At 44.4% G+C, this 24,980-nt stretch overlaps 1 protein-coding gene across 7 annotated transcripts in view; it reads right to left on the bottom strand.

Moving 5' to 3' along the window:
• Positions 1 to 355: 355 nt before the first annotated feature.
• Positions 356 to 24,980, bottom strand: part of TLE1 (TLE family member 1, transcriptional corepressor) — an 84,343-nt gene continuing 59,718 nt past the window's right edge. For 4 of the 7 annotated variants that reach the window (XM_081067633.1, XM_081067631.1, XM_081067635.1 and 1 more), the window contains exons 12-20: positions 23,877 to 24,021; positions 22,654 to 22,844; positions 21,098 to 21,174; positions 8,426 to 8,675; positions 6,461 to 6,708; positions 3,499 to 3,646; positions 2,044 to 2,194; positions 1,080 to 1,156; positions 356 to 940 (exon numbers count right to left, since the gene is read on the bottom strand). In XM_081067633.1, the coding sequence (XP_080923759.1) occupies positions 833 to 940; positions 1,080 to 1,156; positions 2,044 to 2,194; positions 3,499 to 3,646; positions 6,461 to 6,708; positions 8,426 to 8,675; positions 21,098 to 21,174; positions 22,654 to 22,844; positions 23,877 to 24,021 (1,395 nt within the window). In that variant the 3' untranslated portion in view covers positions 356 to 832. The remainder of the gene's footprint in view (positions 941 to 1,079; positions 1,157 to 2,043; positions 2,195 to 3,498; positions 3,647 to 6,460; positions 6,709 to 8,425; positions 8,676 to 21,097; positions 21,175 to 22,653; positions 22,845 to 23,876; positions 24,022 to 24,980) is intronic. The other 3 variants (XM_081067632.1, XM_081067637.1, XM_081067636.1) reach the window with 1 other exon arrangement.

Below are 24,980 nucleotides of genomic sequence, written 5' to 3' on the forward strand. Positions count from 1 at the left end.
TCCTAGAGAAAAGAATATTATTTCCTAATGAACCAGCAAGCAAAAGCAGAGTTATAACCTGTAACCTCCAATTACAAGAGTTTCCTAACAAAAGAATGCGTTTGGACCGAGCTATTTGAGTATCCCAAGTAAGAGTCGTCAACATACCTTCAGTTTACTCACTATTCCTGGTTTGAGCTGCTGGTAACTCAGAAGGGCTGATTAGGCTGATTAGAGTCCCTGACCAAGTATATTTACAAAGTCAGAAGTGCATTTTGAAATTTTCTCTACAAATGTTTGGACTTTGCTTATAAAACCCACATTAATGATCCCAAAGCGTTGATAAAAACAATAAAGAAGAGGAAAACCACTTATTGGTACTAAAGCCTTTACTGTAATAAACCAAATATATTTACAATTTATACAAATGTTTAACCTTCAACAAAAATACAAAAAAAACCAAAACATTTCACAAGATGCAAAACCAGGAAACAAGTTCATTGGAGACACCACTGCTCTACCAAGGACGGAACGTGAGGGGAAGCACAAGGAACAGAAAGGTAATCTGGGCAGATGACACAGAAAGCAAAGGATGGGCTCTGTTGGACAGCAGGCTCTGCTCCTGCAGCCTGCCGCCCTTGGCCTCCCGTCCACCTGGCCTCGGCGCTCCATTGGTCTGGGTAGATAGGTGACCTTCTATTGATGGACTCCTCGTCTCCTCTTTGTAGACTCAAAGTCGTTTTGTGTCAAAGTTTGGAAACGGGTTTTCGTGTTTTCAAAGTTACAACTTCTCTATTTCTACAAATTCAAAACATTTTGGCCCAATTCAACTACAACGTTAAACCGCATCTTTTCAGTAGATGACTTCGTAGACTGTAGCCTTCTTGTCCCCTGAGCCAGTGACTATGTACTTATCGTCCACAGAGATGTCACAGCTGAGCACGGATGAGGACTCTTTGGACTAAAAGGAAAAAAAAAATGGGCGGGTGTTTAATGTGAAACAGATACTCAGGGGCCCTGCTCCCTCCAAGGTACCTTCACTTCTGGTGTCACTGGAACACCATGGTCACTGTCATTCTTGGCGAGGAGCCCTGACTTACCTGGAATATACTAGCTCCATAGGGGGTCCGCCAAGCATTGAGGAGGTTATCTTTGCCAGTACTCACAAACCATTTACCTAGAATTAGCAAAGGAACATGTAGTTTAACAAGATCAAAATTCCTACTCTACCATTAGCTACATGGACTTAACCAGACAGAGCATTTTATATCATGAAGTATCATGTCTAAAGGGTTGGGCTATGACATGACTAGAAAGAGCAAGTTTTAAATTCAGGCTCCGCTGTGAACCATCTGCGATTGTGGGTGTAGTCAAAGCAGCAGTGGGGACTTTGTCAGCCTCCTTAGCCACTGGATACACAATGGTAGCATCACACGCAGCACACAGTGGGTGCTCAAACAGCAAGCAATGAAGTTCTCCCTTAATTTCCCTGTAATAAAATGGAACTGGCAAGGATTAAATGACGAGCCTAAAGAAACTGCCAGACACAATATATAGCACACAGAATGTGGTAAGTGATAGCTACTGAGCCAGTCAGCCAGCCAGCCATCCCGTGATCAAACATGTGACTCCACGGGAACGTCTACCCTCTTTCTCTTCCTTGAAGAGTGTACAGTCGGGTTCAGCTAAATATTCTATTCTCTGACTGTAGGTTCCTCACCCTGGTCAGTTCCTATTGATTTCCTCTGCTCCTTCCGCAGTTTTCTATAACTCCCCACCCACCCCTCTTCAGAGTGGCACCTCCGACTCTCCCCACTAAAAACAAATATGTTTCAAAACCTTGTATGAGGCAATTTCATTGCCTGTTGACTTTTCTCAAATTAGGAAAACAGACATCACTATGCTCTGAGGGACATATTAAGACAAAAGAATTATTGCATCCAGCTGCTCAGACAACATTTTTTCCAGATATGATCGCTACTGTTATTATTTTATTTTATTTTTTTAGAAGTCTTTTCCATTTAGGCCACCAACGTTCTCAGGTTTCCTTTCAGCTGAACTCACCACAATAAGCAAATTTCAGGGACAGCACACAGCTCTCGTGGAGATGCAGCTGGTACTTGTCAGGCTTGTTCACGTGGAGAACTTCCACATTGCTGCTCTCCATGCCCACAGCCAGCCACTCCCCAGTTGGGCAGTACCCAAGGGAGAATATCTACAAAAAGCAGAACAGGCTCACTGATGATTCTGCTCAATAAACTCAGGCAGTGAAAAGGCAACGTGAGAGGGGATAAAGAAAACAGCAAGAACGGGAGGATGGTATCAGCAAACTGCAGACTGGTAAAGTTTATAGGACAAGCGACCCAACCTAGATGAGCCAAGTGTTAAAAAACTTTATCAAATGACTGGAAAAATCACAACACTTCTATCATGTGATGAAATTAAGAAATTATTCTTAATAATAATGGTATTCATGAGTGTTGTTTTAAAGGGGTCCTTGTCTTTTACAGACACGAATTGTAATACTTCTGGCTGAAATGACAGAATAAGACCAGACGGTCAGGTGTTACTAACTGTTAAAGCTGGGTGATGGGCCTCTGGGGATTATTGTACAATTCTCTGTACTTTCATATATGCTTGAACATTTTCTGTACTCTTAAATGTATGTGAAAAATTTCCATAAGTTCTTTTTAAAAGGCAGACCAAAAATAGTATTCTATTCATATTGCGAAAAGGGCTAAAGCAGGGAGGACTGTAAGAAACTCAACAAAATTTTAACAGGTACAGAAAATTTAATAGTATGTATAGTTGTTTTCCATTGTTGTTCCATATTTGAGTGGAATCGTTTTTATTACAAAAAAAGTAAACAAACAATGATGAAAAGCACAATTCTACTATCAGAGAGCAATTAAAATGACAAGCACTGTCTTTCCCAAAACAGATTTAGACTCACTCATCATCTAAATAATCTTCACAATCCACAAAGTTGCCATTTTTGTATCATTTCAAAATTCTATAAATCTCGTCAGCCATGAGTTAATTTTCTATGGGATGAGGAATAAAATGGTTATCCACGGAGATGCTGCTGCCTTTTTTAAGCTCCCTGATGCAAGGGAAATGAATTAACTGTCAGAGCTGTTGTGATTTTTCTCGACTCCTTGTGATATGCTGTGTGTTTTTCAAGCTCTGCTTATATGTGAATCAAATAATCATCTCTCACCCCCACATTAAATGGGGAGAATACATAAAAGAGGTCAGACACTGCTGTAGGAAAACTGTATATTCTTCGCTGCATGAGTCCCTTAAACAAACTCATACATAATAGCTAACATGTCTTACTTAACCGACAGGAGTTTAGACACCCCTCTGTTTCAAGGAATTTTTTTGTGATTTAAAAAACACTCAGTATCTAAAATTTAAGGCTGGTCTGCGTAGCTTCTATTACTGTGGGGGTGTGAGGGAGGGAGAGGACACCGCACACAGCACCTCACAGATCCCGGGGAGGAAAAGGCCGGTCACCTGGGAGGTGAAGTCGTGCTGCTGCAGCTGCCGCCCTTCGCGCAGGTCCCAGGACCTGACCGTGTTGTCCAAGCCGCCCGTCCAGAGCTTGGTGCCGTCGTTAGAAATGTCAATACAGCTGGCCCCATCTGTGTGGCCCTGGAATTGCCTGATAAAACAAACCAGATTGAATAATGATTTCCTGCCAGAGCTCAAGGTAAACACTGTTGTGTTGTTAGTTTTGGACTCGGTGTGTGTATGTCATCTCTTCAGTGTCTGCTGATGGGCAAGATCAAACTAACCTTCCCCCGAGGAGGAAGATACAGCACCTGCACATTTTCTTTTTCTTTTTCACGACCCAAGTGCTAAAGAAATGGAATGCCATTTTAGGTCACTACACAGGAGAAGTTAAATACACTTCTCTAGCTACTCTTACAAATCCGTCTGGAAGGTAAAATTTCTCCCAGGTCTGGGAAAGTGTTTAAGTGTTAAAAGGAAAAGAAAAAAAAAAAGACAAACACACCAAATCCCAACTGTATTCCTTAAAGACAATGACGGCCTGGCCTTTAATCCTGCAGGTCTGCACCACTCCATTATACGCTCCGGGTCTAGAAGTACTCGTTTTCATGAGTGAATCAACACAGCAGTGTCCTTCATGCCAACAAAGCATGAGCTCACATGTTTACCCAACCTCACTTTCCGTATCAGGAGGTGCCCTGCATTTGGATCTCTGGACGCCAAGAGACAAAGATTCGTGCTGACCTCCTGATTCAAAGGTGCTGAGCAGAGACAAAGCTAATTGCTGCAGGGGACTCGTCAGCACCTCAGCAAGACCCTGCCTTGAAGCTAAGCACAAAGTTCTCTTAAAGGAGAACCTCATGCTTCAGTCAAAAACACACCACCAAGAACAATGAACCAACAGGAATCTGCTGAGCACAGATGCTCCGCCAGGCAACAGGTGGGGCCTGCTGAGGGAGGGGCCCATGTGAGCCACTGCAAGGCTGGTGGTTTGCGGGTCCTGGCCCTGGCTCTGCATGCCACAGGGAGCTGGCAGGAGAGTGACCAGACCAGGTGAGACATGTTAAGAGGCCCGATCGCTGGAGGGATAGGCATCATTAGAGAGCCTGGTGAGTTTCAATACCAAGAAAAAGTTTCCATGCTTGTCCATGTTCCCATAGAGCTCCACACTTTTAGCCAAGCTTGGAATTTAATGAACGTGTCTAAGAAAAAATCACCACTATTGCCCTGAATTCTGAGACAAGATGTGAACCACCGCTTCTAAAATCTTTCCTTAGCAAGCTATTCTGAACTCCTGTCGCAGTCCTCTCCCCTCCATGCACCCCAATCCTCCCCAAGTCTGTGGCCACACACATGCCCCTCAACCACCCAGTTTGCCTCCAACACCTCCCCACTGGTCACACGGGCCCAGAGCACATCCTGCTTCACTGCTGAAAATGCTGATTTCTTGTCTCCAAACACTCTTGAAACCCAGTGACCTCCTCTTCATGTCACCCTTTGTCTTTTTTTTCTTCTAGAATTCATGAAATACTTTCCTTTCCGTCTTTGCTGACTTATAGCGATTGGAGGTGTTCCTCCATTCCTCTGTGCACATATCTCTGAGGTACTGTCAGGTTCCTAGAAAGCAGATCCTACTTAGGACTGTTCAGAATGTGGCGGGTCACAGTGGATACAAAGATATTCAATAGACTCTGTCACCCTGTGACAAAGAGCAGCTGCTAGTCACATGTGGCCAGTCCAGACGGAGAACGAGACTTCTAAAGCACCACCCTATTATATACAAGTACTTACCCCCAGGGACCAGCACAGAGCAGGGGTTCAGCACACAGACCAAAGAGCAGAATACCTGGACCCCATCACAGCTCCACCATGCCCAGCTGTGTGACCTGGGGCAAGTAACCTGAACTTCTTTGCCTCTGGCTCCTCGTCTAAGGGGCTGTCAGCTCAGCTCCATTAATTAGTCCGTTTTGCTCATTTTGAGGTGCTCAGTGACTGACAAGAGAAAAAACTGCCACACCGTCACCCACATGCAGGAACAGAGCCTGGCTCAGTGACACTTACTAGATTTCTAAAGAGGAGAGGTTTGAAGGGAGAGTGATGATTGCTGTGATGACTTCCACAGTCCGTCCGTCCCTTCTCTCTGGCACATGGGGCCCAAAAGCATTAGAGGAGGCCTCTTAAACAATCCACAGCCTCAAATCACACCATTAACCAAAGAGTGTTTCCTAGTGAAGATGAACTGTGAAACGAAAGGGCGAAAGGCATACTAGTTTTGCCTTGGATGTTTAGAGTGCTGGCATTTTTAAGACTTTTCTGTACCATCTCTGGTCTGAGCACCGACTTGAGTAGAGGGAGTGAGCTGCCAGAACAAAGGAGAGATACAGAGCTGGCAGAACTGCAGCTCTCACTATGGTTAGGAGGGCAGGTTCCAGGAAGCCGGGCTCGTTCCGAGGTGAACGACCCCTGGACAGGGCATATTTAGTTAGCTATTGAGAAACACGGATACTTTAAAACCATTTTGTGAGTGAAATTCATAGAATCTCCTCTTCTAATGTCCTTTTGTTGACTTTGGTATCCTTTATCAGTTGGCTACTGTTTGCACAAACAAGGTTCTAGGCAAAGCCAAAACCATCCAGCACTGAGGACCCTTCATACCACTGTGTAATCCAGGGTGTGTTGCCCCTTGGGAAAAGCCAGGAATATTGTTAAACAAGTCTGACATCTCAATGTGGCTGAAGAATGGGAACATGAGGGAGGTAATATAAAGCCTGGGGACAGCCAAGCACAGCAGCCAGATGGTGAGCCCCCGAGGGAAGCGACGCAGTTCTGTCTTTGCACTCCCAAAACCCAGGTTCAAGTCTGGAAGAAAGCAGGGTATTAATGTGTGAGCTGAGCTCCTGGGGGCAACTGCAAAAGCAGGGGTGATAGGAGGCATTCTGAATCCAAGGAAACGACCTGTGCTCACCTCACCAGCGTCTGGTTATGCAGGTCCCACACGGCAATGTTGCCGTCGCTGCAGCAGGAGAAGCAGACCTTGGAGTCGGGGCTGATAGCCAGGGCATAGCAGGCGGGGGCCGAAGACGTCAGCTCGGCCTTAATGCGCGGGGTAGGAGCAGCCAGGTCCCAAATGGACAGAGTGCTGGCTTCCCCTCCCACTATGAGAGTGCAGCCATCGGGGAGCAATTTGCAGGAACGGATGTAGTTATCTCTATTCTGTGAAATAAACATAATTCAATTACTGTAATGCGTTACACAAGCAGTAACAATGCCATGTTCTCTAACTGATATCTTGGCTTTTCACTGGAAAAGTGGTATTTCATGGACACTAACAAGCAAGAGCTCTATAGTAAAGATCAGGATCCAATGGCAGCTTTCTCCTTCAAAATAGTAAGCAAAACAAACTCATAGGATCACATATTTAAACATAACTGTATCTGATGTCCAGTTCCCTGCTGAGTGGACAGGACTGAAATCATCAGTAGATGTAAGGTAGGTGTACACATACTTCTGTACGAGGAAACCGCTCTTCAAAGCTAATTTATAAATCTTCCATCTCATTATCCTCCATTCTTTACTATTTGGAAACTGCAGACCTGCTGCCCACGTTTTAGTTTTCATTAGTCTTAACTATACCTAAAGCTGGCACTGTATCTTCATTAGTCAGATGGAGCCTTGTCTAAGAATTTAATAGAGGTGCTTTCTTAAGTTGTAACATGGCTGCTATCATATTTAAGGCTCTCCATCCAAAGGCCAAAGACATTAAAAAAAGAGGGCATCCCTCTATTAAAATCAACACCTATTAAAAAGGGAGGAGGGACCTAAACTGGTGGAACCTAAAATGACCCCCACCCCCAAAAGAAATTCAACTGCTCTCCTTCAACTCAAATAGATATAGCTGAATTCTTTCATTATGCTTTAACCCTGGCCTGCTCTTCAAAGATTAGAGAAACTGAGCACGTAATTTCAAAAAAGGTGATGCGTGTTACAAGACTCCCAACTACTATTAGAATGTTGGGCTGTGTTTAAGAATGTTTAAATGTCACGAATGGACATATTTTTAAGCCATTTCATTAAGAAATAAAATAAGCCAATAACTACCCCCACCCTCCAAAAAATCTCAGAAATACTGCCACTCTTCTTTTTGGAAGCACTCTCTCCAGAATCCTCACCATTTGCCAGGCAGTGCGTAAACAGCACCATCTGTGAAAGCGACATGCAGGCAGACATCATACCAGGGCCAGGGTGGCCTTCTTCCCACCTGAGGCCAATGGTATGTGGTCTGTGAAGCCTGGGGTTACAGTTTAGAGATGGGAATGTCTCCCAGCGTGTCTACGGTATTCTCACGCTCTGGGAGAAGGTGAATTGGGTACCTAAGGGAAGCAGTCTCATGGCTCGTGGTTTGCTAACAGCGGCCCTGATTTCTTACAGTGTAATCTATTAACCCTTTCATGAAGTTAAGGTAACAAAACCCAGCCAGCTCTCCCAGGTCTCCCTGAAAACACAGACCCTGTTCAGAATGATTTTAATGCCACGTTATCAAATGTTTACTATTCAATATTTATCCAAAGCTGTAGGGAAATTAAAAGTTGAGTGGTTTGCAGGCTCATAGCACAGGGCTAGCTGTATTTTCAACCATTAAATGGGAAAACCCCTTTTGAATACACATTCAAACAAGGATAGCTTCTGTAAACGACTGTAAAATATTTGTTTTAAAGAAATCCATCAACTCTGGGATTTAACCACTAAAAGAGCAACAAAGGAAACCTTCACATTTAAGGGAGAGAAATGGGGGGAGCTAAATAGCTAACACAGGAAACAGAATGGGCTTCCATTTCCTCATAATGGGAATAAAACCCAGGCCTGGACAGCTATTTCCTTATTGAGGCTCCAGGGAGAAATTACCCTTGTGCACCGGTTCCTGTTCACTCACCAGACAGTCGAGCTGAGAGACAGGGCTCTTATTGCCGGGGTGGCTGATGTCCCAGACCTTGACGCAGCCCTTCCCTCCCGTGTACACGTGTCTCGTGGGGTTGCTGATGGTCACTGCACACACCACCTCCCCGTGGTTCAGGGTGTTGATCTGGCGAGCGTGCCGGGGGATGCCAGGTCCGATGAGGGCGTCGGGGGGGAAAGGGACAGGCTGCATCTGACCATCTGCAGTAACGTGGAAGGAGTATGCACTTTTGGACAGACGGTGATTGAAGAGAAGAGAGGACAGGAGAGGAAACAAAAAAGAAGTTTATCATAAAGCAATTAGTTACACCTCAGCACGCTTCTATGAGAAACACAAAGGAAGATTCGCTTGTTACGATTTCCTTTCAAAATCAGTAAGTTGAAGTATTTACTGATGGAACAAATTTAAAAGAGATAATAGAAGTCTAGGATGTACCAAAAGACACATATATTGAACTGTATTTAAAAACTATTTTTAGGATTTTTAAATTGTGCTTTATCCATTTCATAAAGCATTTCTTCAAATCCCATCATAAAACACTAAATGTGCTTCCAAATTAGTATACAATACCTCCTTCCATGCGCCCTGTATAACTGTGTCATTTCGTCGTGTAATTTAAAATGACTATTTTCCATGCTTAAAGATAAGCCCTTTAAGAACTCATAATAATTACACACAGTAAACAGTACATCTCAACACTGACAAACAAAAACAGCTTTCAAAAGATACCAGTTTAAGGCCTGAACTTAAAACTCTCTTTTGCTGATGAGAAAAATATAAGAGATTCTCTTAGGTCAAATGGCTTTCTGACAGAGATTTCAAGTTTCCTCCTCAACAATCTCCCTGTCTGCTTTGGCCACGAACCCAGCAAAGCTCCCAGCTTCCCTATGGCCAGGTCAGCCCAGGTTTTGACCAGGGAGATGTAGGCAGAAGCTGCTGGGCGGTACTTAGAAAAAGTTCTTAACCTAAAATTTACAAAGGCGACCCTGTGGGGAATATGAGAGCTCTCTTTACTTTCCAATTAATTATACTGTGAGCCTAAAACTGCTCTAAAAATTAAGTTTATTAATTTAAAAAAACAAAAAGAAAAGAAAAGAAAAGGAATTTTAAGGGGGTGGGGTGGTGCCTGCCTTCTTCTTTCCTCCTTCCTGATATGACTGGAGTTCCAGCAGCCCTTTTGGGCCAAAAGGTAAATTTGAAAATGCAAATCAATTGTTGGGGGAGGTGAACAGAAACATAGGAGGCAGAGGCCCTGGTGACACTAGGGGAATGAGAAAGGAACTTCTGTTATTTAACTATTGTTTTCTTCTCCTGTTAAACACAACTTAATCCTAATGCACGCTTCTGTTTCCTAGTGAAAATTTTAACGCATACTTTTTTCCTAATGATCAAAATATTTAAACTCCAAGCACTAATATGTAACAGATGTTACAAAACATACATAAGAACACTTTGGTGAATGGAAGAAACAGGAGTACTAATATTTTTGCCCTGCATCAAAACTGATGGAATTACGCACATGGCACTTTGAACACCACTACTTCCTTCTTATCTGACGCATTGCTAGGCAATCTAGAAGTTCAACATTAAACCTTTTTTACATGACCACATACATAAACAATAACTGAAGTATGTAGCATTCCCTCTTTCCCATCACCCTCTGGGATACACCTGGACACTCTCTGGAATTTGTCATTGGCACCTTGCAGTCCCTTTACAGATCTAAAGACTGTGGGTATTAATACAGAACTTAAATCTTCATTTTAATGCTAACTCCAATTTTGTGAAATAACTTTGCAAACACAAAATTGAAAACTGACACAAGCTATGGAGTCTTTATTAGCCTATACATAAAGCACATATAGCAGATTATATCAAATACATGAAAGGCTTTTAAAAGAACTTCCCCTTCCACCAACCAAAGAAAACAATCTTAGATATCTGCTATCTCCTGGCAAATTGGTTCCAATAACTAATATTAAATGGCTACTTGGCACAAATCTTTAACACTACTCTTAATTTGAATAAGTAAGCATATATAATGGGAATAATACACTGTCCTGGGAAATAAATATGCATGTAAAATAACTTACAGCTCAAAGCTCGTATGTCACCAAACCACTAAATCTTCTATTTTTTTATCCAACAGTATCCTTCAGTGTCCTTAGTAATGTATTAAGTCCACATGATATTTCTATGCATGCACATTGATTAATTGAACCTTGCCATTTATTATGGGATATTTGGAATCAAAGAGAAGGTGCAGATGAGAGACCACAAGAACTGGGGTTTAAGTCAATTCACGTTCTAGGAGAATTATTCAAGGTCCAGTATTAAGTCATGTGACCCAGACATTAGGCACCATGACATGGGTCTGAAAATAACAAATAACCAAGTGAAGTTGGAGAAATGACCAATGAGTATTCCCTAAATAAAATAATCAAATTGAACATATTTTAGAAGAACTGTGGGTGAGATCTGGAGAGCACTTGCCTCTCAAAGCTTTCTTGTCACGAGAATAAAGTTTAGGTTGGTTTCCCTGTTTGCCGTAAATGAAGGTGGGCGCCTCCAGGTGGGCCAAGTTTAGCCATTCTGGATTTTTAGGGGAAGGAAACTTTATTTTTGCTTCCATTGGAATTCTGCTTATGACGAAGTTAAATGTTCCAGATTAACACTGATGCACAATGTACAGACGGAGGGCTGTTCGCTTATCTCTGGATGATACTATCTCTCTCCCAGGTGTCCACACAGACGGTCTGTGATCATCATACTGAAGCAATTTAAACTTTATTCACAGAGAGCACACAACTGCCGTCACACACTGTGAACATAGGTCCATCCCAGGGGAAACCCATGTGGATGTCAATACATCAGTCACAGGGGCCTCAGGGGAAGCTGGCGCTGCCCTCTGTGCTGTGAGCCTGTCGTGCGGGGTCTCAGCTCCCGCTCCCCACATAAGAACACAGGATATGGTGAGGTCAAAAAGGAACACCCACGGAGCCATAGGTAGGGAAGTCATACCACTATGGTCTCACTGGAGGCTGGGTTCACACAATGTGTGACCTGCTGTCCGCTCTGCTGCCAACCGACAGACTCTCCTTCACTCTCCTCGGCTTCCCTCTGTGGCCACAGCAGTTATATCAGTGGCCATTGGCTCAACGGTTACAGCTGATGGCCAACCAGCCACAGCTGACGGCCATCTACTACTACTCAAGTCAGCACCTCTCCACATGAGGCCGAGAGCCTGGAAACTGCTCTCTGGGGCTCTGTCCCCACAGAGCCTAACGAAATGAACAAACCTGAAGGGCGCAGAGGGTAGATGGGTCTCAGAGAAGGAGGGACTGGAAGGAAACACCAGGGGAGCAAACCAGACGGTTTGGCGTTAGTGGTTCACCGCCAGGAAAAACAGAACCGTCTTTGAGAGAAGGCCACATTCATGGCACATCATGATGATGTTAAAAGAGATGCCCAAGGAAACTTACCTTCTCTACTGATGAGGAACTAGGAAAACTAAAATCGACCAGGAAGGAGAACTGATAAACAGATAGTATTTACAAGTATCCCTCAAGCCCAAATTCAGAAAGAAGCCAGCTACAAAAGAATGCATATGGTGTGACTGCATTTACAGAAGTTCAATCACAGGCAAAATCCACCTATTGTATTAAAAGTCTGAGTGCTGGTTACCCTTGGTGACTGGAAGGTCCCGAAAGGGGGCTTGTGGTGAAAAGTCACTGAGCTATACACATACAATTTGTGCACTTTTTTGTAAATCTATTTCAATAATTAAAAGCTTAGATTCATTTGTCTATTCAAGAAAAAGTGGAGGGGAGGGCTCCCAACCGATGAAGATGTTAGACTAGGTCCACAGTAAGTCGATAGCTCAAATTTTGGTTTAAATTAACCTGAGATGTGAAGCGTCAACTCAGTGGCCTCACTAACTGTGGTCTTTATAACTGGCCTGAGTACCTGCAGCCTATCATGTGTCTGTTTCCTGATCCACAAGGTAGAAACAATAATAAAACATAAGGGTTGTTGTAAGGATTAAAAGAGATAACAGCTGCAAAACTGTGAAACACTAATACCGCGCTTGACAGCGGCAGGGGCCTTCAGGCAATGACAGTGCCGATATTAAACACCCAGGACTTTAAAAGAGGACGTGAGGATATGTTGAAGCAAGGGACCTTATCTGGACCAGCGGACAAGTGTGAGGGTCAGGGAATGCGGAAAAGGAGGAAGATGTGGTAGGAGTCAGGAAAACACAGGCAAAGAACAGGCAAGATAAACCAGGAAACTCCTAAATCCTAAGGGCAAGCGACAGTGGGGAGACAACGGCAAACAGAAGCAGAGGAAGTTGGGATATGACTGTGGCAAACCGCAGGGCAGAAAGAATAGTCCCTCGAGCCCTCATTAGGGTGACACTGCCATGGCCACCCCCCTGTACCCAAGAAAGCCTCAGAGAGTGCAGCGCCCAACTCACCCCACTTTTGAACCAAGCACCTGCAGACCAGCATCTACATGTGAAATCTGGTTGCAGAACTGAACAAAAGAAGGCCCACTGAACATCACAGATTTAAAAACTGAATAAAATCAAACATGTTCGGAGCAGGAGACTTCATTTATTGGGCACATGACAGAGGGGAAGGAACTCAGTTCCCACCGGGATTCCTCGCAGTGGCGGTGGTGAACTGGAAAACAAGACTGTGTTTCCGGGGAAGCAGGTTGTTTTTTCCTAGCAGGCTGGCTCCTGTTAATGAAACTATGCTGTGTTCTGTGGCCAAAGGAAAACAGGTGTTTACAGAGTTACTGGTTTGCTGTAAATAGATAGAACAGCAGTAAACAGTAATGAAGAACCACGGACCTCGGAGATAATGGCTGTGGCCAAGATCCCGCTGCCTGTGCACTTGCCATCTCTTGACACGGGATTTCCTGCTCTATTAACAGGTATCAAAAATCTGATCATGCCAAAAACCCTCACTTGCTCTTCAAGCTCTTCAGGGTTCCTAAAGCCCTTCATAATCTAGTGTCGGTAAGCCTCACTTCATGCGACCGTCCGGTATCCTTCACTCCTAGCCACGTGGCACAGGCCAGTCCCCTAAAATATCGCAGGCTGTCACATCTCCACATTGTGCACACACTGTTCCCTCCTGCTGAGAACAGCAATGCTTTCCTCCGAACTACACTCACATCCTCCCTCCTTCGGGCTGCCGCAATCTCCCCAGCCAGGAAAATTCTCTTCCAGGGTCCTGGCTCATCATCCTATCAATCTCGACTACGGCACATATCACACCACGGACTACTGACTGCTCGTGATTCCATTTCTATCTTTCTCATTCGAGGTTCTTCAGGGACAGGTGGGAATGACTTCAGCAGCCAGCATACAGCTGGCACTCGCTCAGTAAATGAATCCGATCACCCTAAGCTGTTTACTGCTACCCAGTCACTTATAAATCCAGGTATGAAAGGTTGCCCTGCAAGGAAAGTCAGCTACAGTAAGAACATGGAGAGTCCTCTAACCCCTGGGTTATGCCAGTCAACTTTTCCCAAGGAATTTCTAGTGGTCGCACCAAATATCATTAAGAGACGGTATCAACGTTCCCAAGGAGGGAAGTAGTCCCTAGAGAGCTGCTTGAAGTTAAAACAAAAGGCAATGAGGCAAAACAACAATAACTGAGTGAAATCCATGGCCCCTCCCCAAGTCAGCAGAGCCCAGTGGATGCGGGAGCCTCCCAAAGCAAGCTGAGGCAGGAACAGCCACAGGTCACATGAAACAAGCTTGATCCTGTGTCTGGCCACTGAAAAGAATCCAGTCAACTGCAAAAAGTGAGTTAGAGTTTCAGTTCAGTCACTAACGCGATTTGGGGATCATGTCACTTATTTGGGCCTCTTTTCCCTACTGTCACAACGTGCCCTGACAAAACTTATATCCTATCAGCATGACTGCTGAGGTGTAGAGTAAATGACGTTCTGTGGACAGCACTTGCAGAAAAGTTATGAAGCACGATATAGATTCCAGGTTCCCCATGTCTCAGGAGGTAGCTCGCCACCCCTTAATGTTTAGAGAGGAGGGAAAGTCACACAGGAGAGGGTGACTAGCCCACCCAGCTAGTAAGTGGGAGAGCCAAGATTCAAGTCCAGGTCAGGCCAGCTACAAAAGTGGGGTTCTAACCTTTACCTTAGCTCCCACGTGGCACTACCATCGACATTGTCACCTCAAGAGGGATAATGTGGACCTAGCAGGATGGAGACACCTACCATGCACAAAAGGACACACTAGGCATGTCGACATATCAGTGTACTTCTTTCTAGAGCCCTGGGCACAGTAAGATTTGAAGGCTGGGCTATCTGGCTCATTCTAAGATAGGGGAGAATAATGTGGCTTACGATTCTCGAGGATACTCTTAGCCTCAAGACCTAGGACAGTGAAGGTGATGGGGCAATGATATGGGGTCATCAGAAAATCAGAGCCATATTATTCTAAGCTTTCAGGAAAAGAAAACAGGTCTTCAGGAATATAATTTATCTACTTATGGCACAATCTCCTTGGCCAATATAACAAGCTTTACCTTTCACATTTCTTAGGGTCTGCACATCTAACCCACAATATCTACAAAATCCTTTCCTTCTTTCATAGGATTTTTCCAACTTGGGTCCCAACAAGACAGAGGGCCTTAGTGACAAACTACAAGTGGAGGATTTTCAAAGCATGGAAGACTTTTTGTTTGTTTCCTTATTTAGTTAAATATACTGCTGTTCTCATTTTTTAAAAGGCAAATGAAGAACTAAAAATGGGTATGAAAGAAAAATTACTAGACAGAGAAAACAAGAGACGGCCCAGTAGATACACTGGCTTGCTCTCTGGCTACAGTCAGCATCTGATTCTGAGTGCTAGGCGCTACTTCTTCATCAATAAAACATTTCCAAATTTGTTAATGAGCTGGGGCAGAAGCTATAAGTTGCTAATGCAGAACAGAGGTACAAACCAAGGGATTGCTGGATGAAAAGTGAAAGAGAAGTTTAAAACACAGCCATCTCAAAGCTCAATTCAAAAATTCTAGCCAAGATATCAACCATTATAGGCAAAAAGTATTATCTGCACAAGAACTGTACAAACTATACTTAGATCTGATCAGCTGAAAGTCATTTCTGAAGAGGGGAAGAGAGAAGGGAAAGACAATTGTCCAGCAGCTAAACATAACTGACATCAAAAGAAAGGGCCTCACATATCAGTATAATCTCAAGAAATAAGCTACACATTCTTAGATCATCAAAGGTAGAAAAACAGGTTAAATTAAACCTGCATGGTGATGATAAGGCACAAAACAGGCACATTACTTTTAGTATTTAATAGAAAAAAAACAAAGAATACCCAAATATCATAATAAGTAAAAAAGATGTCTGAATTAACTTCAAATCCACTAAATAAACCAGCTGTGGAATCTAGACAGGGTCAACAGAGGAACCAGCACAAAATCAGGAACAGAAAAAGTGCCTGCCGGGCGGGGGGGGGGGGGGGGGGGTTGGGGAGGGTACTGGCCACTGAAATGTCTTCTTAGCTAGAAGCCAGGGGTGGCCTCTCTTCACTGCTGCAAAACATGTTTTCCTAAGAGGTGATTTTACCCCCAATGTAGTTAGCACTGTCTTTTCCCTTTAGGATCCAACTCCAAAAAGGTACTTTAAATATTTATTTAAACACTAAACAAGTGGGTGGAAGATTTCTCAATTACACGTCTAGCATTAAAACACAGGGTGAAGGAACTTGGAACTAAGCTGGAATCTTAGGCCAAACTATTATTAGTCTGAGTTATTACTGACCTCTAGGTGCTACTACAGGAGACAGGCAGAGCCCAGTCCCCAGTATTTATGGGGAGGAAAGCACTGCTCTTGGGGGTGGGGTGGGGGGTGACGCACAACAAAGAGTCGTCAACCTGACTAAACTTAAATTTCTTTCACCAGTGTTCTCCAGAGCTCAGGGTAATACACTTCCTAAAACTGAAAATTAGTTCAAGTTAAGCTGACTAACAATACCAAATAAATTTCACCTTGCAGGTTTGGAAATATAGTCAGGGTTCCCGTTTATAAATTAGCATATAAATTAGCACTCTAAAATGCAAAATGCAAATCTCCTTTGGGAAGGATGAATGACAGGGGCTTAGACCATCGTGGGTTCACCTCCCACCTAGTCAGCGCAGCAAACATTTGTTTACTGGGTATCTATCTACACTCAAGGTGACAAGGGGACTTCAGAAGCTTCGATTCTAGTGGGGTAAGAAGCAGACAGAAATAGGACATATAGACATGAATGTAACTCGAGGCCAAAGTGTGAAAAAGTGTCACACGATGTTACAAGGTGCTACTGGAGAGAGTTCACATATGGGAAGGCGTCGGCAAAGGCTTCATGAGGAAGGCAGCAACTGAAGTGGTCTGTGAACAGAAAATATTTCTACAGGAAGAGGGAAAAGACTGGTGAGAAGGGACATTGCTTTAGGTATAAGGAGGCATCGTCAAGGAATAAGGGGTTATCCCATTTGGCCAGAGCACAAGGTGCAGAAAACAGAGGACACGAGGCTGGAAAAGCAGCTGGGGTGATATTACCAGAAGAACCTTACACACCACCATCAGGAGCTTATATGCGACTTTTGAAGACCTCCTAGTAAGAAATGGATCAGATCAGATAAACACTGTAGAAAGGGAAAAACTTTTCTAGGATCTTATCGCAAATGTGGATAGAAACAAGTGAGGATTTTAACAAATAAAAAGACTGGGTAAAAATGGGAGTTAAATAAAGAAGAATGTAAAGGCTAAAGTTTGGACCCAGATGTCAGGGAGAATGAAGACTATGCCTTTAATAAAGATAGAGAAGTTAGGAGAGACTGATGGGGGAGAGAGGAAAATGACCAGATTAATTGGGAAACCCCACTGAAACCTTAGATGACTTTACCACCAAAAACAAGTACAGAATCGTATTGCTCTAGTCCATTTTGATAGGCCACAGGGCCTTTGCATATGCTGGTTCCTCCACCTAGAGTTTTATGCCCTGTCCCTCCCTACAGGGTTAATATAGCTCAGAAAACACTTCTAAGAATCCTTCCTTGATAAGAATCCTCCCAGATGAGATCAGCCTGTCACAGGCTTTCATAGAAGAGTGTTCCTTTCTATCACAGCTCTTATCTCAATTATAATTATGCATTTATTTTTGTGATTATTTGATTAATGCTGTCTCCATCACTAGGCTATGAGCTCCCAATAGGGTCCCCTACGCCTATGCAGCAAGTCTCAGTGAAATCTGTGGAAGAGCGAACAGGAGGGAGCTGACTAGATGTTAGTGAGCAGATGATGTGAGAACCTGAAATCACATCCCACAAGGCAGGGCTAAAGCAGTGGACATACTCAGCCAGAAGAGATGCCTCATGGTGAGATGGTGGTCTCCAAATATATCTAAAGAGCTGTCATGAGCGTGATAATGAAAGCAGCACACTGTGTGGTCTCAGAGGATACGAAAGAACCAGAATTGATGGGTGAAAGTTCCAGGGAGACAGAGCTCAGCTCAAGGACTGGAAGAGTTTTCCCACGGCCAGAGAAAATAGAACGCTCCGGCAGCAGCAAGCCAGCCATCACTAGACGTGCCCGGTCAGAAGCACACAGCCGCTGGTGGGGCTATGGTAGAAGACGTGAGCCACAGAGGAGCATTTACACTAGAGGCATTTCCAAGTCTCGCCAGCCCCAACGGAACTCGCTGTACCATTTTTAGGAGGCACTCATCCATGAATGTGCACATGAATCCTTCAAGTTCCCTGCTGGGAGCCTTCTCACACTGTCCCCAATAACGCTGTCCTCTCTGGCCCCTTTTCCCCGTGGGCTTATTCCTTCTCGCACATGAGTCAACTTCCAGTGTATGTGCCTTACCCTAAGCCCTGCCCGTCCTAATTCTGGTCCTTCTTTACATGTTTGCCTACAGCCCACTCTCTGTCTTCAAAGCACTTATCACTGATCACAGACTAACTCAAGTATTCATTGTTCCTTCGATGTTTCTCTACCATATCAGTAGCCCCCACCCCCTTCAGGCAGGGAGGGAAGGCGAACTTTCTCTTTCCTGGAGCATGCCCAGCACCTAGCACAAGCCTGACACACAGCTCTTGCTCAAACATCCATGAATAGCCACCCAAATAAATATTATTTCAACTGGCATCTCAGAGAACGGCACTTGCAAAACCTTCTTCACCCAATCCTAGACACAGTGGTTTCTCACCATCTCTCTTAAGAGTCTCAGACAAGTGCTGTTCAGTGTGGTGTGCGAATGTTTGCTATTGTCCACTAGTTGAGAAGCATTTACATAGCAACGTAAGTCAGTTCATGATTCTTATACTAAAAAATTGGGATAGTTTGCATCTTTTCCCTCCTATTCATCTGTGTTATTATGCAACGAGTGCATCAATCTTTGTCATACTGGGGGAAACTGGTCTGTCATCACAGATGGGCTGAGAAGCACTGCCTCAGGCAGTATTACTTCACTAAATAATAAGGAGAGTTACTAATTAATGAATTAATATGGGGAGTAAGACTGTAGCCCAGGCCCTGGTGACAATTCATTTTCCTCTCTGACATTAACTCCATCTTGCTCATATAATATGCTCATCTCAAACTTGAAAGAGAATCCTAAAAAATATACATTAACTGTTTTAGACGGCAATGACCGCTCCACTTCAGAGGCCAAGGGAGAGAAGCACTGCCATACGGGAGAGCCTCACACCTTTGCCATTGTGCCACAGTCCCTGGGCACCTCGTATCCTAGTTTGCACAGCTGTGAACACAAACGCAAGGTGCTCATAAGCCAAGGTCATGACTATCTGGCTCTAATAAGCAGCGCACCAGTACTGTCTGTCATTCACTGAAGGTTTAAACTTTGTGTCTAATCACGGTGTGGACACACACGACACATACGCACAGGCAGGAACACAGTTACCACGATCTGGGTCCGCACTCCGGCCTTGGAGACCAGCATTGTAGTTCACAGCTCTGCCCACCTTCCCCCACGTCTGCTGCACATAGCACCTTCGAGGCAGGGTCTTGGTGGCTGGGCACACCCCATACTTCTGCCTCTTGAAACTGGCTTTCCCTAATGGTCAGCTGAACTTGGCTTTATTTGCTTATTATTTCCCCAAAGATTCATCAGTTACTATTAATTATTGCCTCTATCACAATAGCATTGGTTTGCTCTTTATCCACTCACCAGTCAGTGGGAAACATAACAGCTACCTTGCCAGCAGCCACATATAAGAAAAACCCGTAAGTGCCCTGGGACATCCCAGACTGGACACACGGGAACATGCCCAAGAAAACACACAACACAGGAGTTCATGGGTATTTAATTGGGAGGAATCTGCCAGCTAAGTACGCATCTGCAACACTGCCCCACTCCTTAGTCCTGGTCTGCCCTGGGCCCAGACGTCACCTTCCATTCTTAATACCTCTAGTCATTCCTAACGTAGAGAAAAGCCTCATTTCATCAGCAGTCAAATCACTATGAAATAGATATTATACTGCGTGAAAAAAAAGTGGAATGATGGGAATCTGCCTTCCTAAATAAGCCGGTGAGGGATGGGGTAAAGAATTCCATTTTTCCTCATGCTAGTGGTTTATTTGAAACCAGTCCCCAATCAAAACCACAAAGATGACCAGAGAGTTGAACGGACCACTCGAAACAATGCAATAATGCAGTAATGTTTGCTTTCAACTTTAATTTATGTGTCCATTACAAACGCACAAAGGTCGAGGGTGTAACAAAAATAAACTGAAGGCCTATGACATGTATCTCGATTTAGAAAAATCAACAAAATTGGAACAGGCTTTCTGCCGTCTTGTATCCTAAGGAAAGGCAGAGTATTTACTGGGAAGTAAGACATATTTCAATTTACTTTGTATAAAAATTGAGAACTTTAGGAATTCTTTGACATCACATTTCTGATTATTAACATTATGGAAAGCAAGTGATTCCAAGTGACTGGAGGAACAACCAACGGTTTTGCAAGTTCTGAATGCTCTTTGGCCCTTTAACCTAACTTTCTTGCTTCCCCACACAGCTTTTTGTAATTCCGGACCTGTCGGAGTAAGGCACTGGGCAAAACTGTACTTGGGGTCAGCCTTGGATGTTGGCATCCAATTAACCTACCCTTTACACAACTCTCGTTTCCACCAAAATAAGGAAAAGGTGGCACTAAGCTGGGTATTCAAACTTCTGAGATTTCGTTTCAAATTTCTGAGATTTCGGGAGTTCATGACAGCTTACTGCCCATAACACAGTCCTGCTGAAAATCACTCGCAGCTCCCCTCTAACCATGTGGCACAGCAGAGCAGCTTTCTAAAGAAGGATTAAGCGAGGAGGGCCAACCCCCCTTGGTCCTTGCATCCTTACCCTGTCTCCAACAGTTTCTCTCCAGAAATAACTAACTACATGAGATTACCCACAGTGAGAAGACAGAGGCATGACACCTACAAGGTGCCTATTTATAGAAAGTGTTAACACTCAGAAAAAGACACTAAACATCTCCTTGGAAACGCCCAGGTCTATGCTCCCTTTGGAATTCTAGTTTGCTCATAACCATGACTAAGTAACAGCTTTGAAAACAAAACCAAGGAGTTGGAGGTACTTACGGTTTCCCCCCAGGGATTCCTGCCAGGTTGGGAGGGATCGTAGGTACTCGCATATGAGGGGGAGGATCAAACCCAACCTGGAAATAAAATAAAGCATGGCCGACTCAGTATATACAGGGTAGGCACTTCATGAATGTCTTTAAAGACTTCTCACTGGAAACTCATAGCTTCCTCAAAGCAACATCAACAGGGACAGTACCACGTGCTAGCATTTTCTAAAGGAAGTATCATAATGCAAGAAGTAATACGACCACCTCTAACCACAAGATGAAATTCTTGTTCTGGGAGGTGGGATGAAGTGTGATGTCTTTGTGCACTGAGGTCAGTGCTTCCCGTGCATTTGGATGCACTGCCTTGTCCAGACAAATACACACAGCAGTGCATTGTCGCAGCCGGGATTTCTCAACCTTGGCGCGAACATCTTGGACCTCATAGTACTTTGCTGGGGGCTGTCCTGGACATGGCAGGATGTTTAGCAGCGTCCCTGACCTCTACCCTTTAAGTGCCAAGAGCATCCTCCAGTTGCAATAATCGAAAGTGTCTCCAGATATTACCGAAATATTAGGAGTCAAAACTGTGCTAAGAAACTAGGGCCAATTTTGATTCCTAATATCGGTAATATCGGTAATATTAGGAGTCAAAATTGGCCCTAGTTTCTTAGCACAGGGCTAAGTTAATGCTTAAGAATTCATACACGGTATTGCACACCTTAATGACAGTGTCTAGTCCCTCAGCTGCCACTTTGCTTTAAACTTTAAACCATCTTGCCCTCCACTGCACACAGCCTTTCCTACTACTGCAACATAAGGGAAAAACCAACGAACTTGACTCTCACTCGAAGTTATTGGGAGTAATGTTATTTGAAGAGGGGAGAGGAGAGAAATGCACATGTCATATTTCAAAAAGCCAAGAGAAAAGATTCAGGGACTTTTATCTGCTATGGGTTATAATCTAGCCCCTTTTACTGATGCAATCAAAGAATGCACAATTTTACCCTTCACGTGCAGTTTTCAATCTTCCCAGTCAAAAATGAGGCCATTTACACAGTGGCAGAAGGCAGGGCAAGAAGACAGAGAACCTGTCCCATGGTCCTTTGGTGTTTCTGCCTGTTGCACTGAGATCACATTTACACCTGAGCTATGCTGTTGGGTTTAAAGAATAATATAAGCACGGAAAGAGAAAATTATGGCTTCTCAAATATTTTTTTACCTAAGAATGAAACGGAAAAAAACAAGAAAACGAATGAAAAGGCTTCTGTGAGCTACTTAAGTCATTTTATCGCCTTCCCCCCCCAAAATCTACTTTGGTGGGAGAAAACCAGATGTCCCCTGAACTACTAAAGTAGCTCCTAAACACTGCCTTTTTTCATCCACAAAAACAGGAAAGCGTTTGGCCCTAAATGAAGCGGCATGTGGCTGAAGGCGAACAAGCTGAAGGCACACGCTGCCAGGACACAGGGTCTTTGTTTCCAAGGCTTGGGGGCTGCCATCCTGGCCCTCCAAGCTCCGCGGTGCCCACCGCGACCCCAGCCAGCCCCATCCACCGTGGCCACCTACCATCGGGGAGCGCCCGTAGGCCACCACAGCAGCGGCGGCAGCGGCTGCGCTCATCTGCGGGGACATGTTGTGGAGGCTGGCGTAGGCGGCGCCGGGGCTGGTCAGCTCGCCGTTCATGCCTGCGTGGGGCACCATCCCAAACGGGGCGGGGTACGGGCCGGGTACCGCCAGGGGCGTCCTAAGGCCTGCTGCTGCAAGGAAGAACAAGCTACATGACTCAACTGTCCGCTCTGGTCCAGCCTGGCCAGCCATTCCAGGGTCCCCTCAGTGCCATTAAGGAGAAGGGGAAAGAGTACAGGCTGGGGTGGAGGGGGAGTAGGTGGTAATCGCCTACAATGCCTACACAGATCCCTTCTTCCCCAGGACTGAGTTCATCTCTAGGAAAGAACAGACCCCAGGGGAGGCACTGCCCACTCATTTCTTCCTTGGTACATTAAGTAGCACTGGGAAACCACGGGGAATGAAGCGACATTATTCCTCCCAATTCACAGGAGGCAAACCAAGGCACAGATACTACCTGTTTACCTGCCTTAATCTCAAAAGAAGGTTTTCTTGGTAAAATCAAAGATTTCTCCTTCCATCTGAACTTTCCATTCCCTGGTACCAATTCCAAATGAAAACCCGATCCTGGATTTATGTAAACCAAAGCACGGGTTTAGAAAGAATATTCTGGTGCCTCTTTGGGTCCAGGGTTACTTTTTTCCTTTCCCAGTGAGGAAAATTAAGTTGAAAGTTAAGAGTTTATTCACCGGCTGGAGTATCAGTGAAACACTCCCAATTTCTACTGAAGGAAACACCCCTGACTCCTGGCGGATGGACCAGAAGAAAACCAGCCGACTAAAGCAAGCAAGAAGCACTGTTGGGCCGGCCAGATGGGCCATTTCAATCAACATTAGTGAACTCAGACACACGACGATAGTTTGGGAAGAAGCTTCCATTTGCAATAATTATCAGAGACAATAGTGAAGTCCCTAGGATTTGGATTAATTGGAAATAAAAGAAAAGCCGAATGTAAACAGTCGGAGATCAAACAGGGTGTAGGTGCTGAAACTCAAGGACAAACATCTGTTTCTTATCATGGCTTTCCAGAGACAGGAAAGAGGGCGGTAGGCAGTAAGTACATTTCATGTTCAATGGGGAAATGGCGTCACAACATGAACAGATGATGCATCATGCTGGGAAAGGAAAAACAAAACAAAGCACAATAAAAGATGATGCTTTACCCGCTTGGTTAACGAGGGGGTCCATGGCTGGAGGCTTGGCGAGGCCTGGACGGAGTCCTGGAGTAGCGCTGGTGCCCGGCGTTGGCATGTCGCTCCGAGGCGTCGGTGTGCTGGATTTCAGAACAGGCGTGCTGGCTTTTTCATGCTGGTATCATTAAACAAATTAAATGAGTATTATTTTTAATCCAAGCCATATTACACAATTTATCACAACAGCAGCTGGGACACTGGGCACCTTCTCGCTACTCCCTCAGCCAATTTTCATAAATCCACACAATGTTGACAGCATTAACTTGTGAGCGAGAAATGTTGACCTTTCCTCTTCCTGCCAGAATTAAAACTCGAGCTAGAGACACACAACATGATCACACTTCTTCCTCCGCAGATTTTATTTTAAAAAGTATTTTTCCATCAGGCTTGTGGGCTTTGGATCCAGGCCAAGTTAGAAGGATGACCATCCAGAGAAAAGTTCCTGGTCACTAGGAAACGAATGCCTGGTCACCAAGAATGTCAGAGGGAAGACCTTTATTCTAATCTTGCCTTTTACTGGCAGTGGGAGGGAAACTAATGGTGAGACAGTGAGGTCACTGATTTTATGAGAAGCATACCAGCATTTCAGAGGCAAAAGCCCTAGACTCATGTAATCATTATGTTTGAGGGATGTGCCTACAATAAATAGCCCTTGAGACGTAAGCATCATTGTCCATTTGCGTATATAACCAGTGTGGACCACAAGTGCAGGAGCCAAGACAGTAACAGGGTTATAGGGCATCTTCTTTTGCCTCTCAACCTTTCATATCCTTGAACTCACAGTCTGAGCAGTGCCACAGTACAGTAGCAAAGAACATGGGCTAGAGAGAGACCCCAGCTATGTCTGGCTCTGGTTCTGATGGACTGTGTAAACTGGCAAGTTCCTCAGGCTTTCCTCCCCATCAGTGAAATGGGATGAGTATGGACACCATATAAGGATTTAACTGCAGGGTTGTTATGGCTCAGTTATTGTGAGTTAAGGAACGACATGCTCCAGTGTTTGCTGAATGACTGAAAACGCCAATGGATTCTGAGGCACCCCCCTCCCTCTACCAGTCCCGGCTTCCCCCAGTA

The sequence above is a fragment of the Rhinolophus hipposideros genome (assembly GCF_964194185.1).
Source record: "Rhinolophus hipposideros genome assembly, chromosome: 11".
Taxonomy (NCBI): Eukaryota; Metazoa; Chordata; class Mammalia; order Chiroptera; family Rhinolophidae; genus Rhinolophus; species Rhinolophus hipposideros.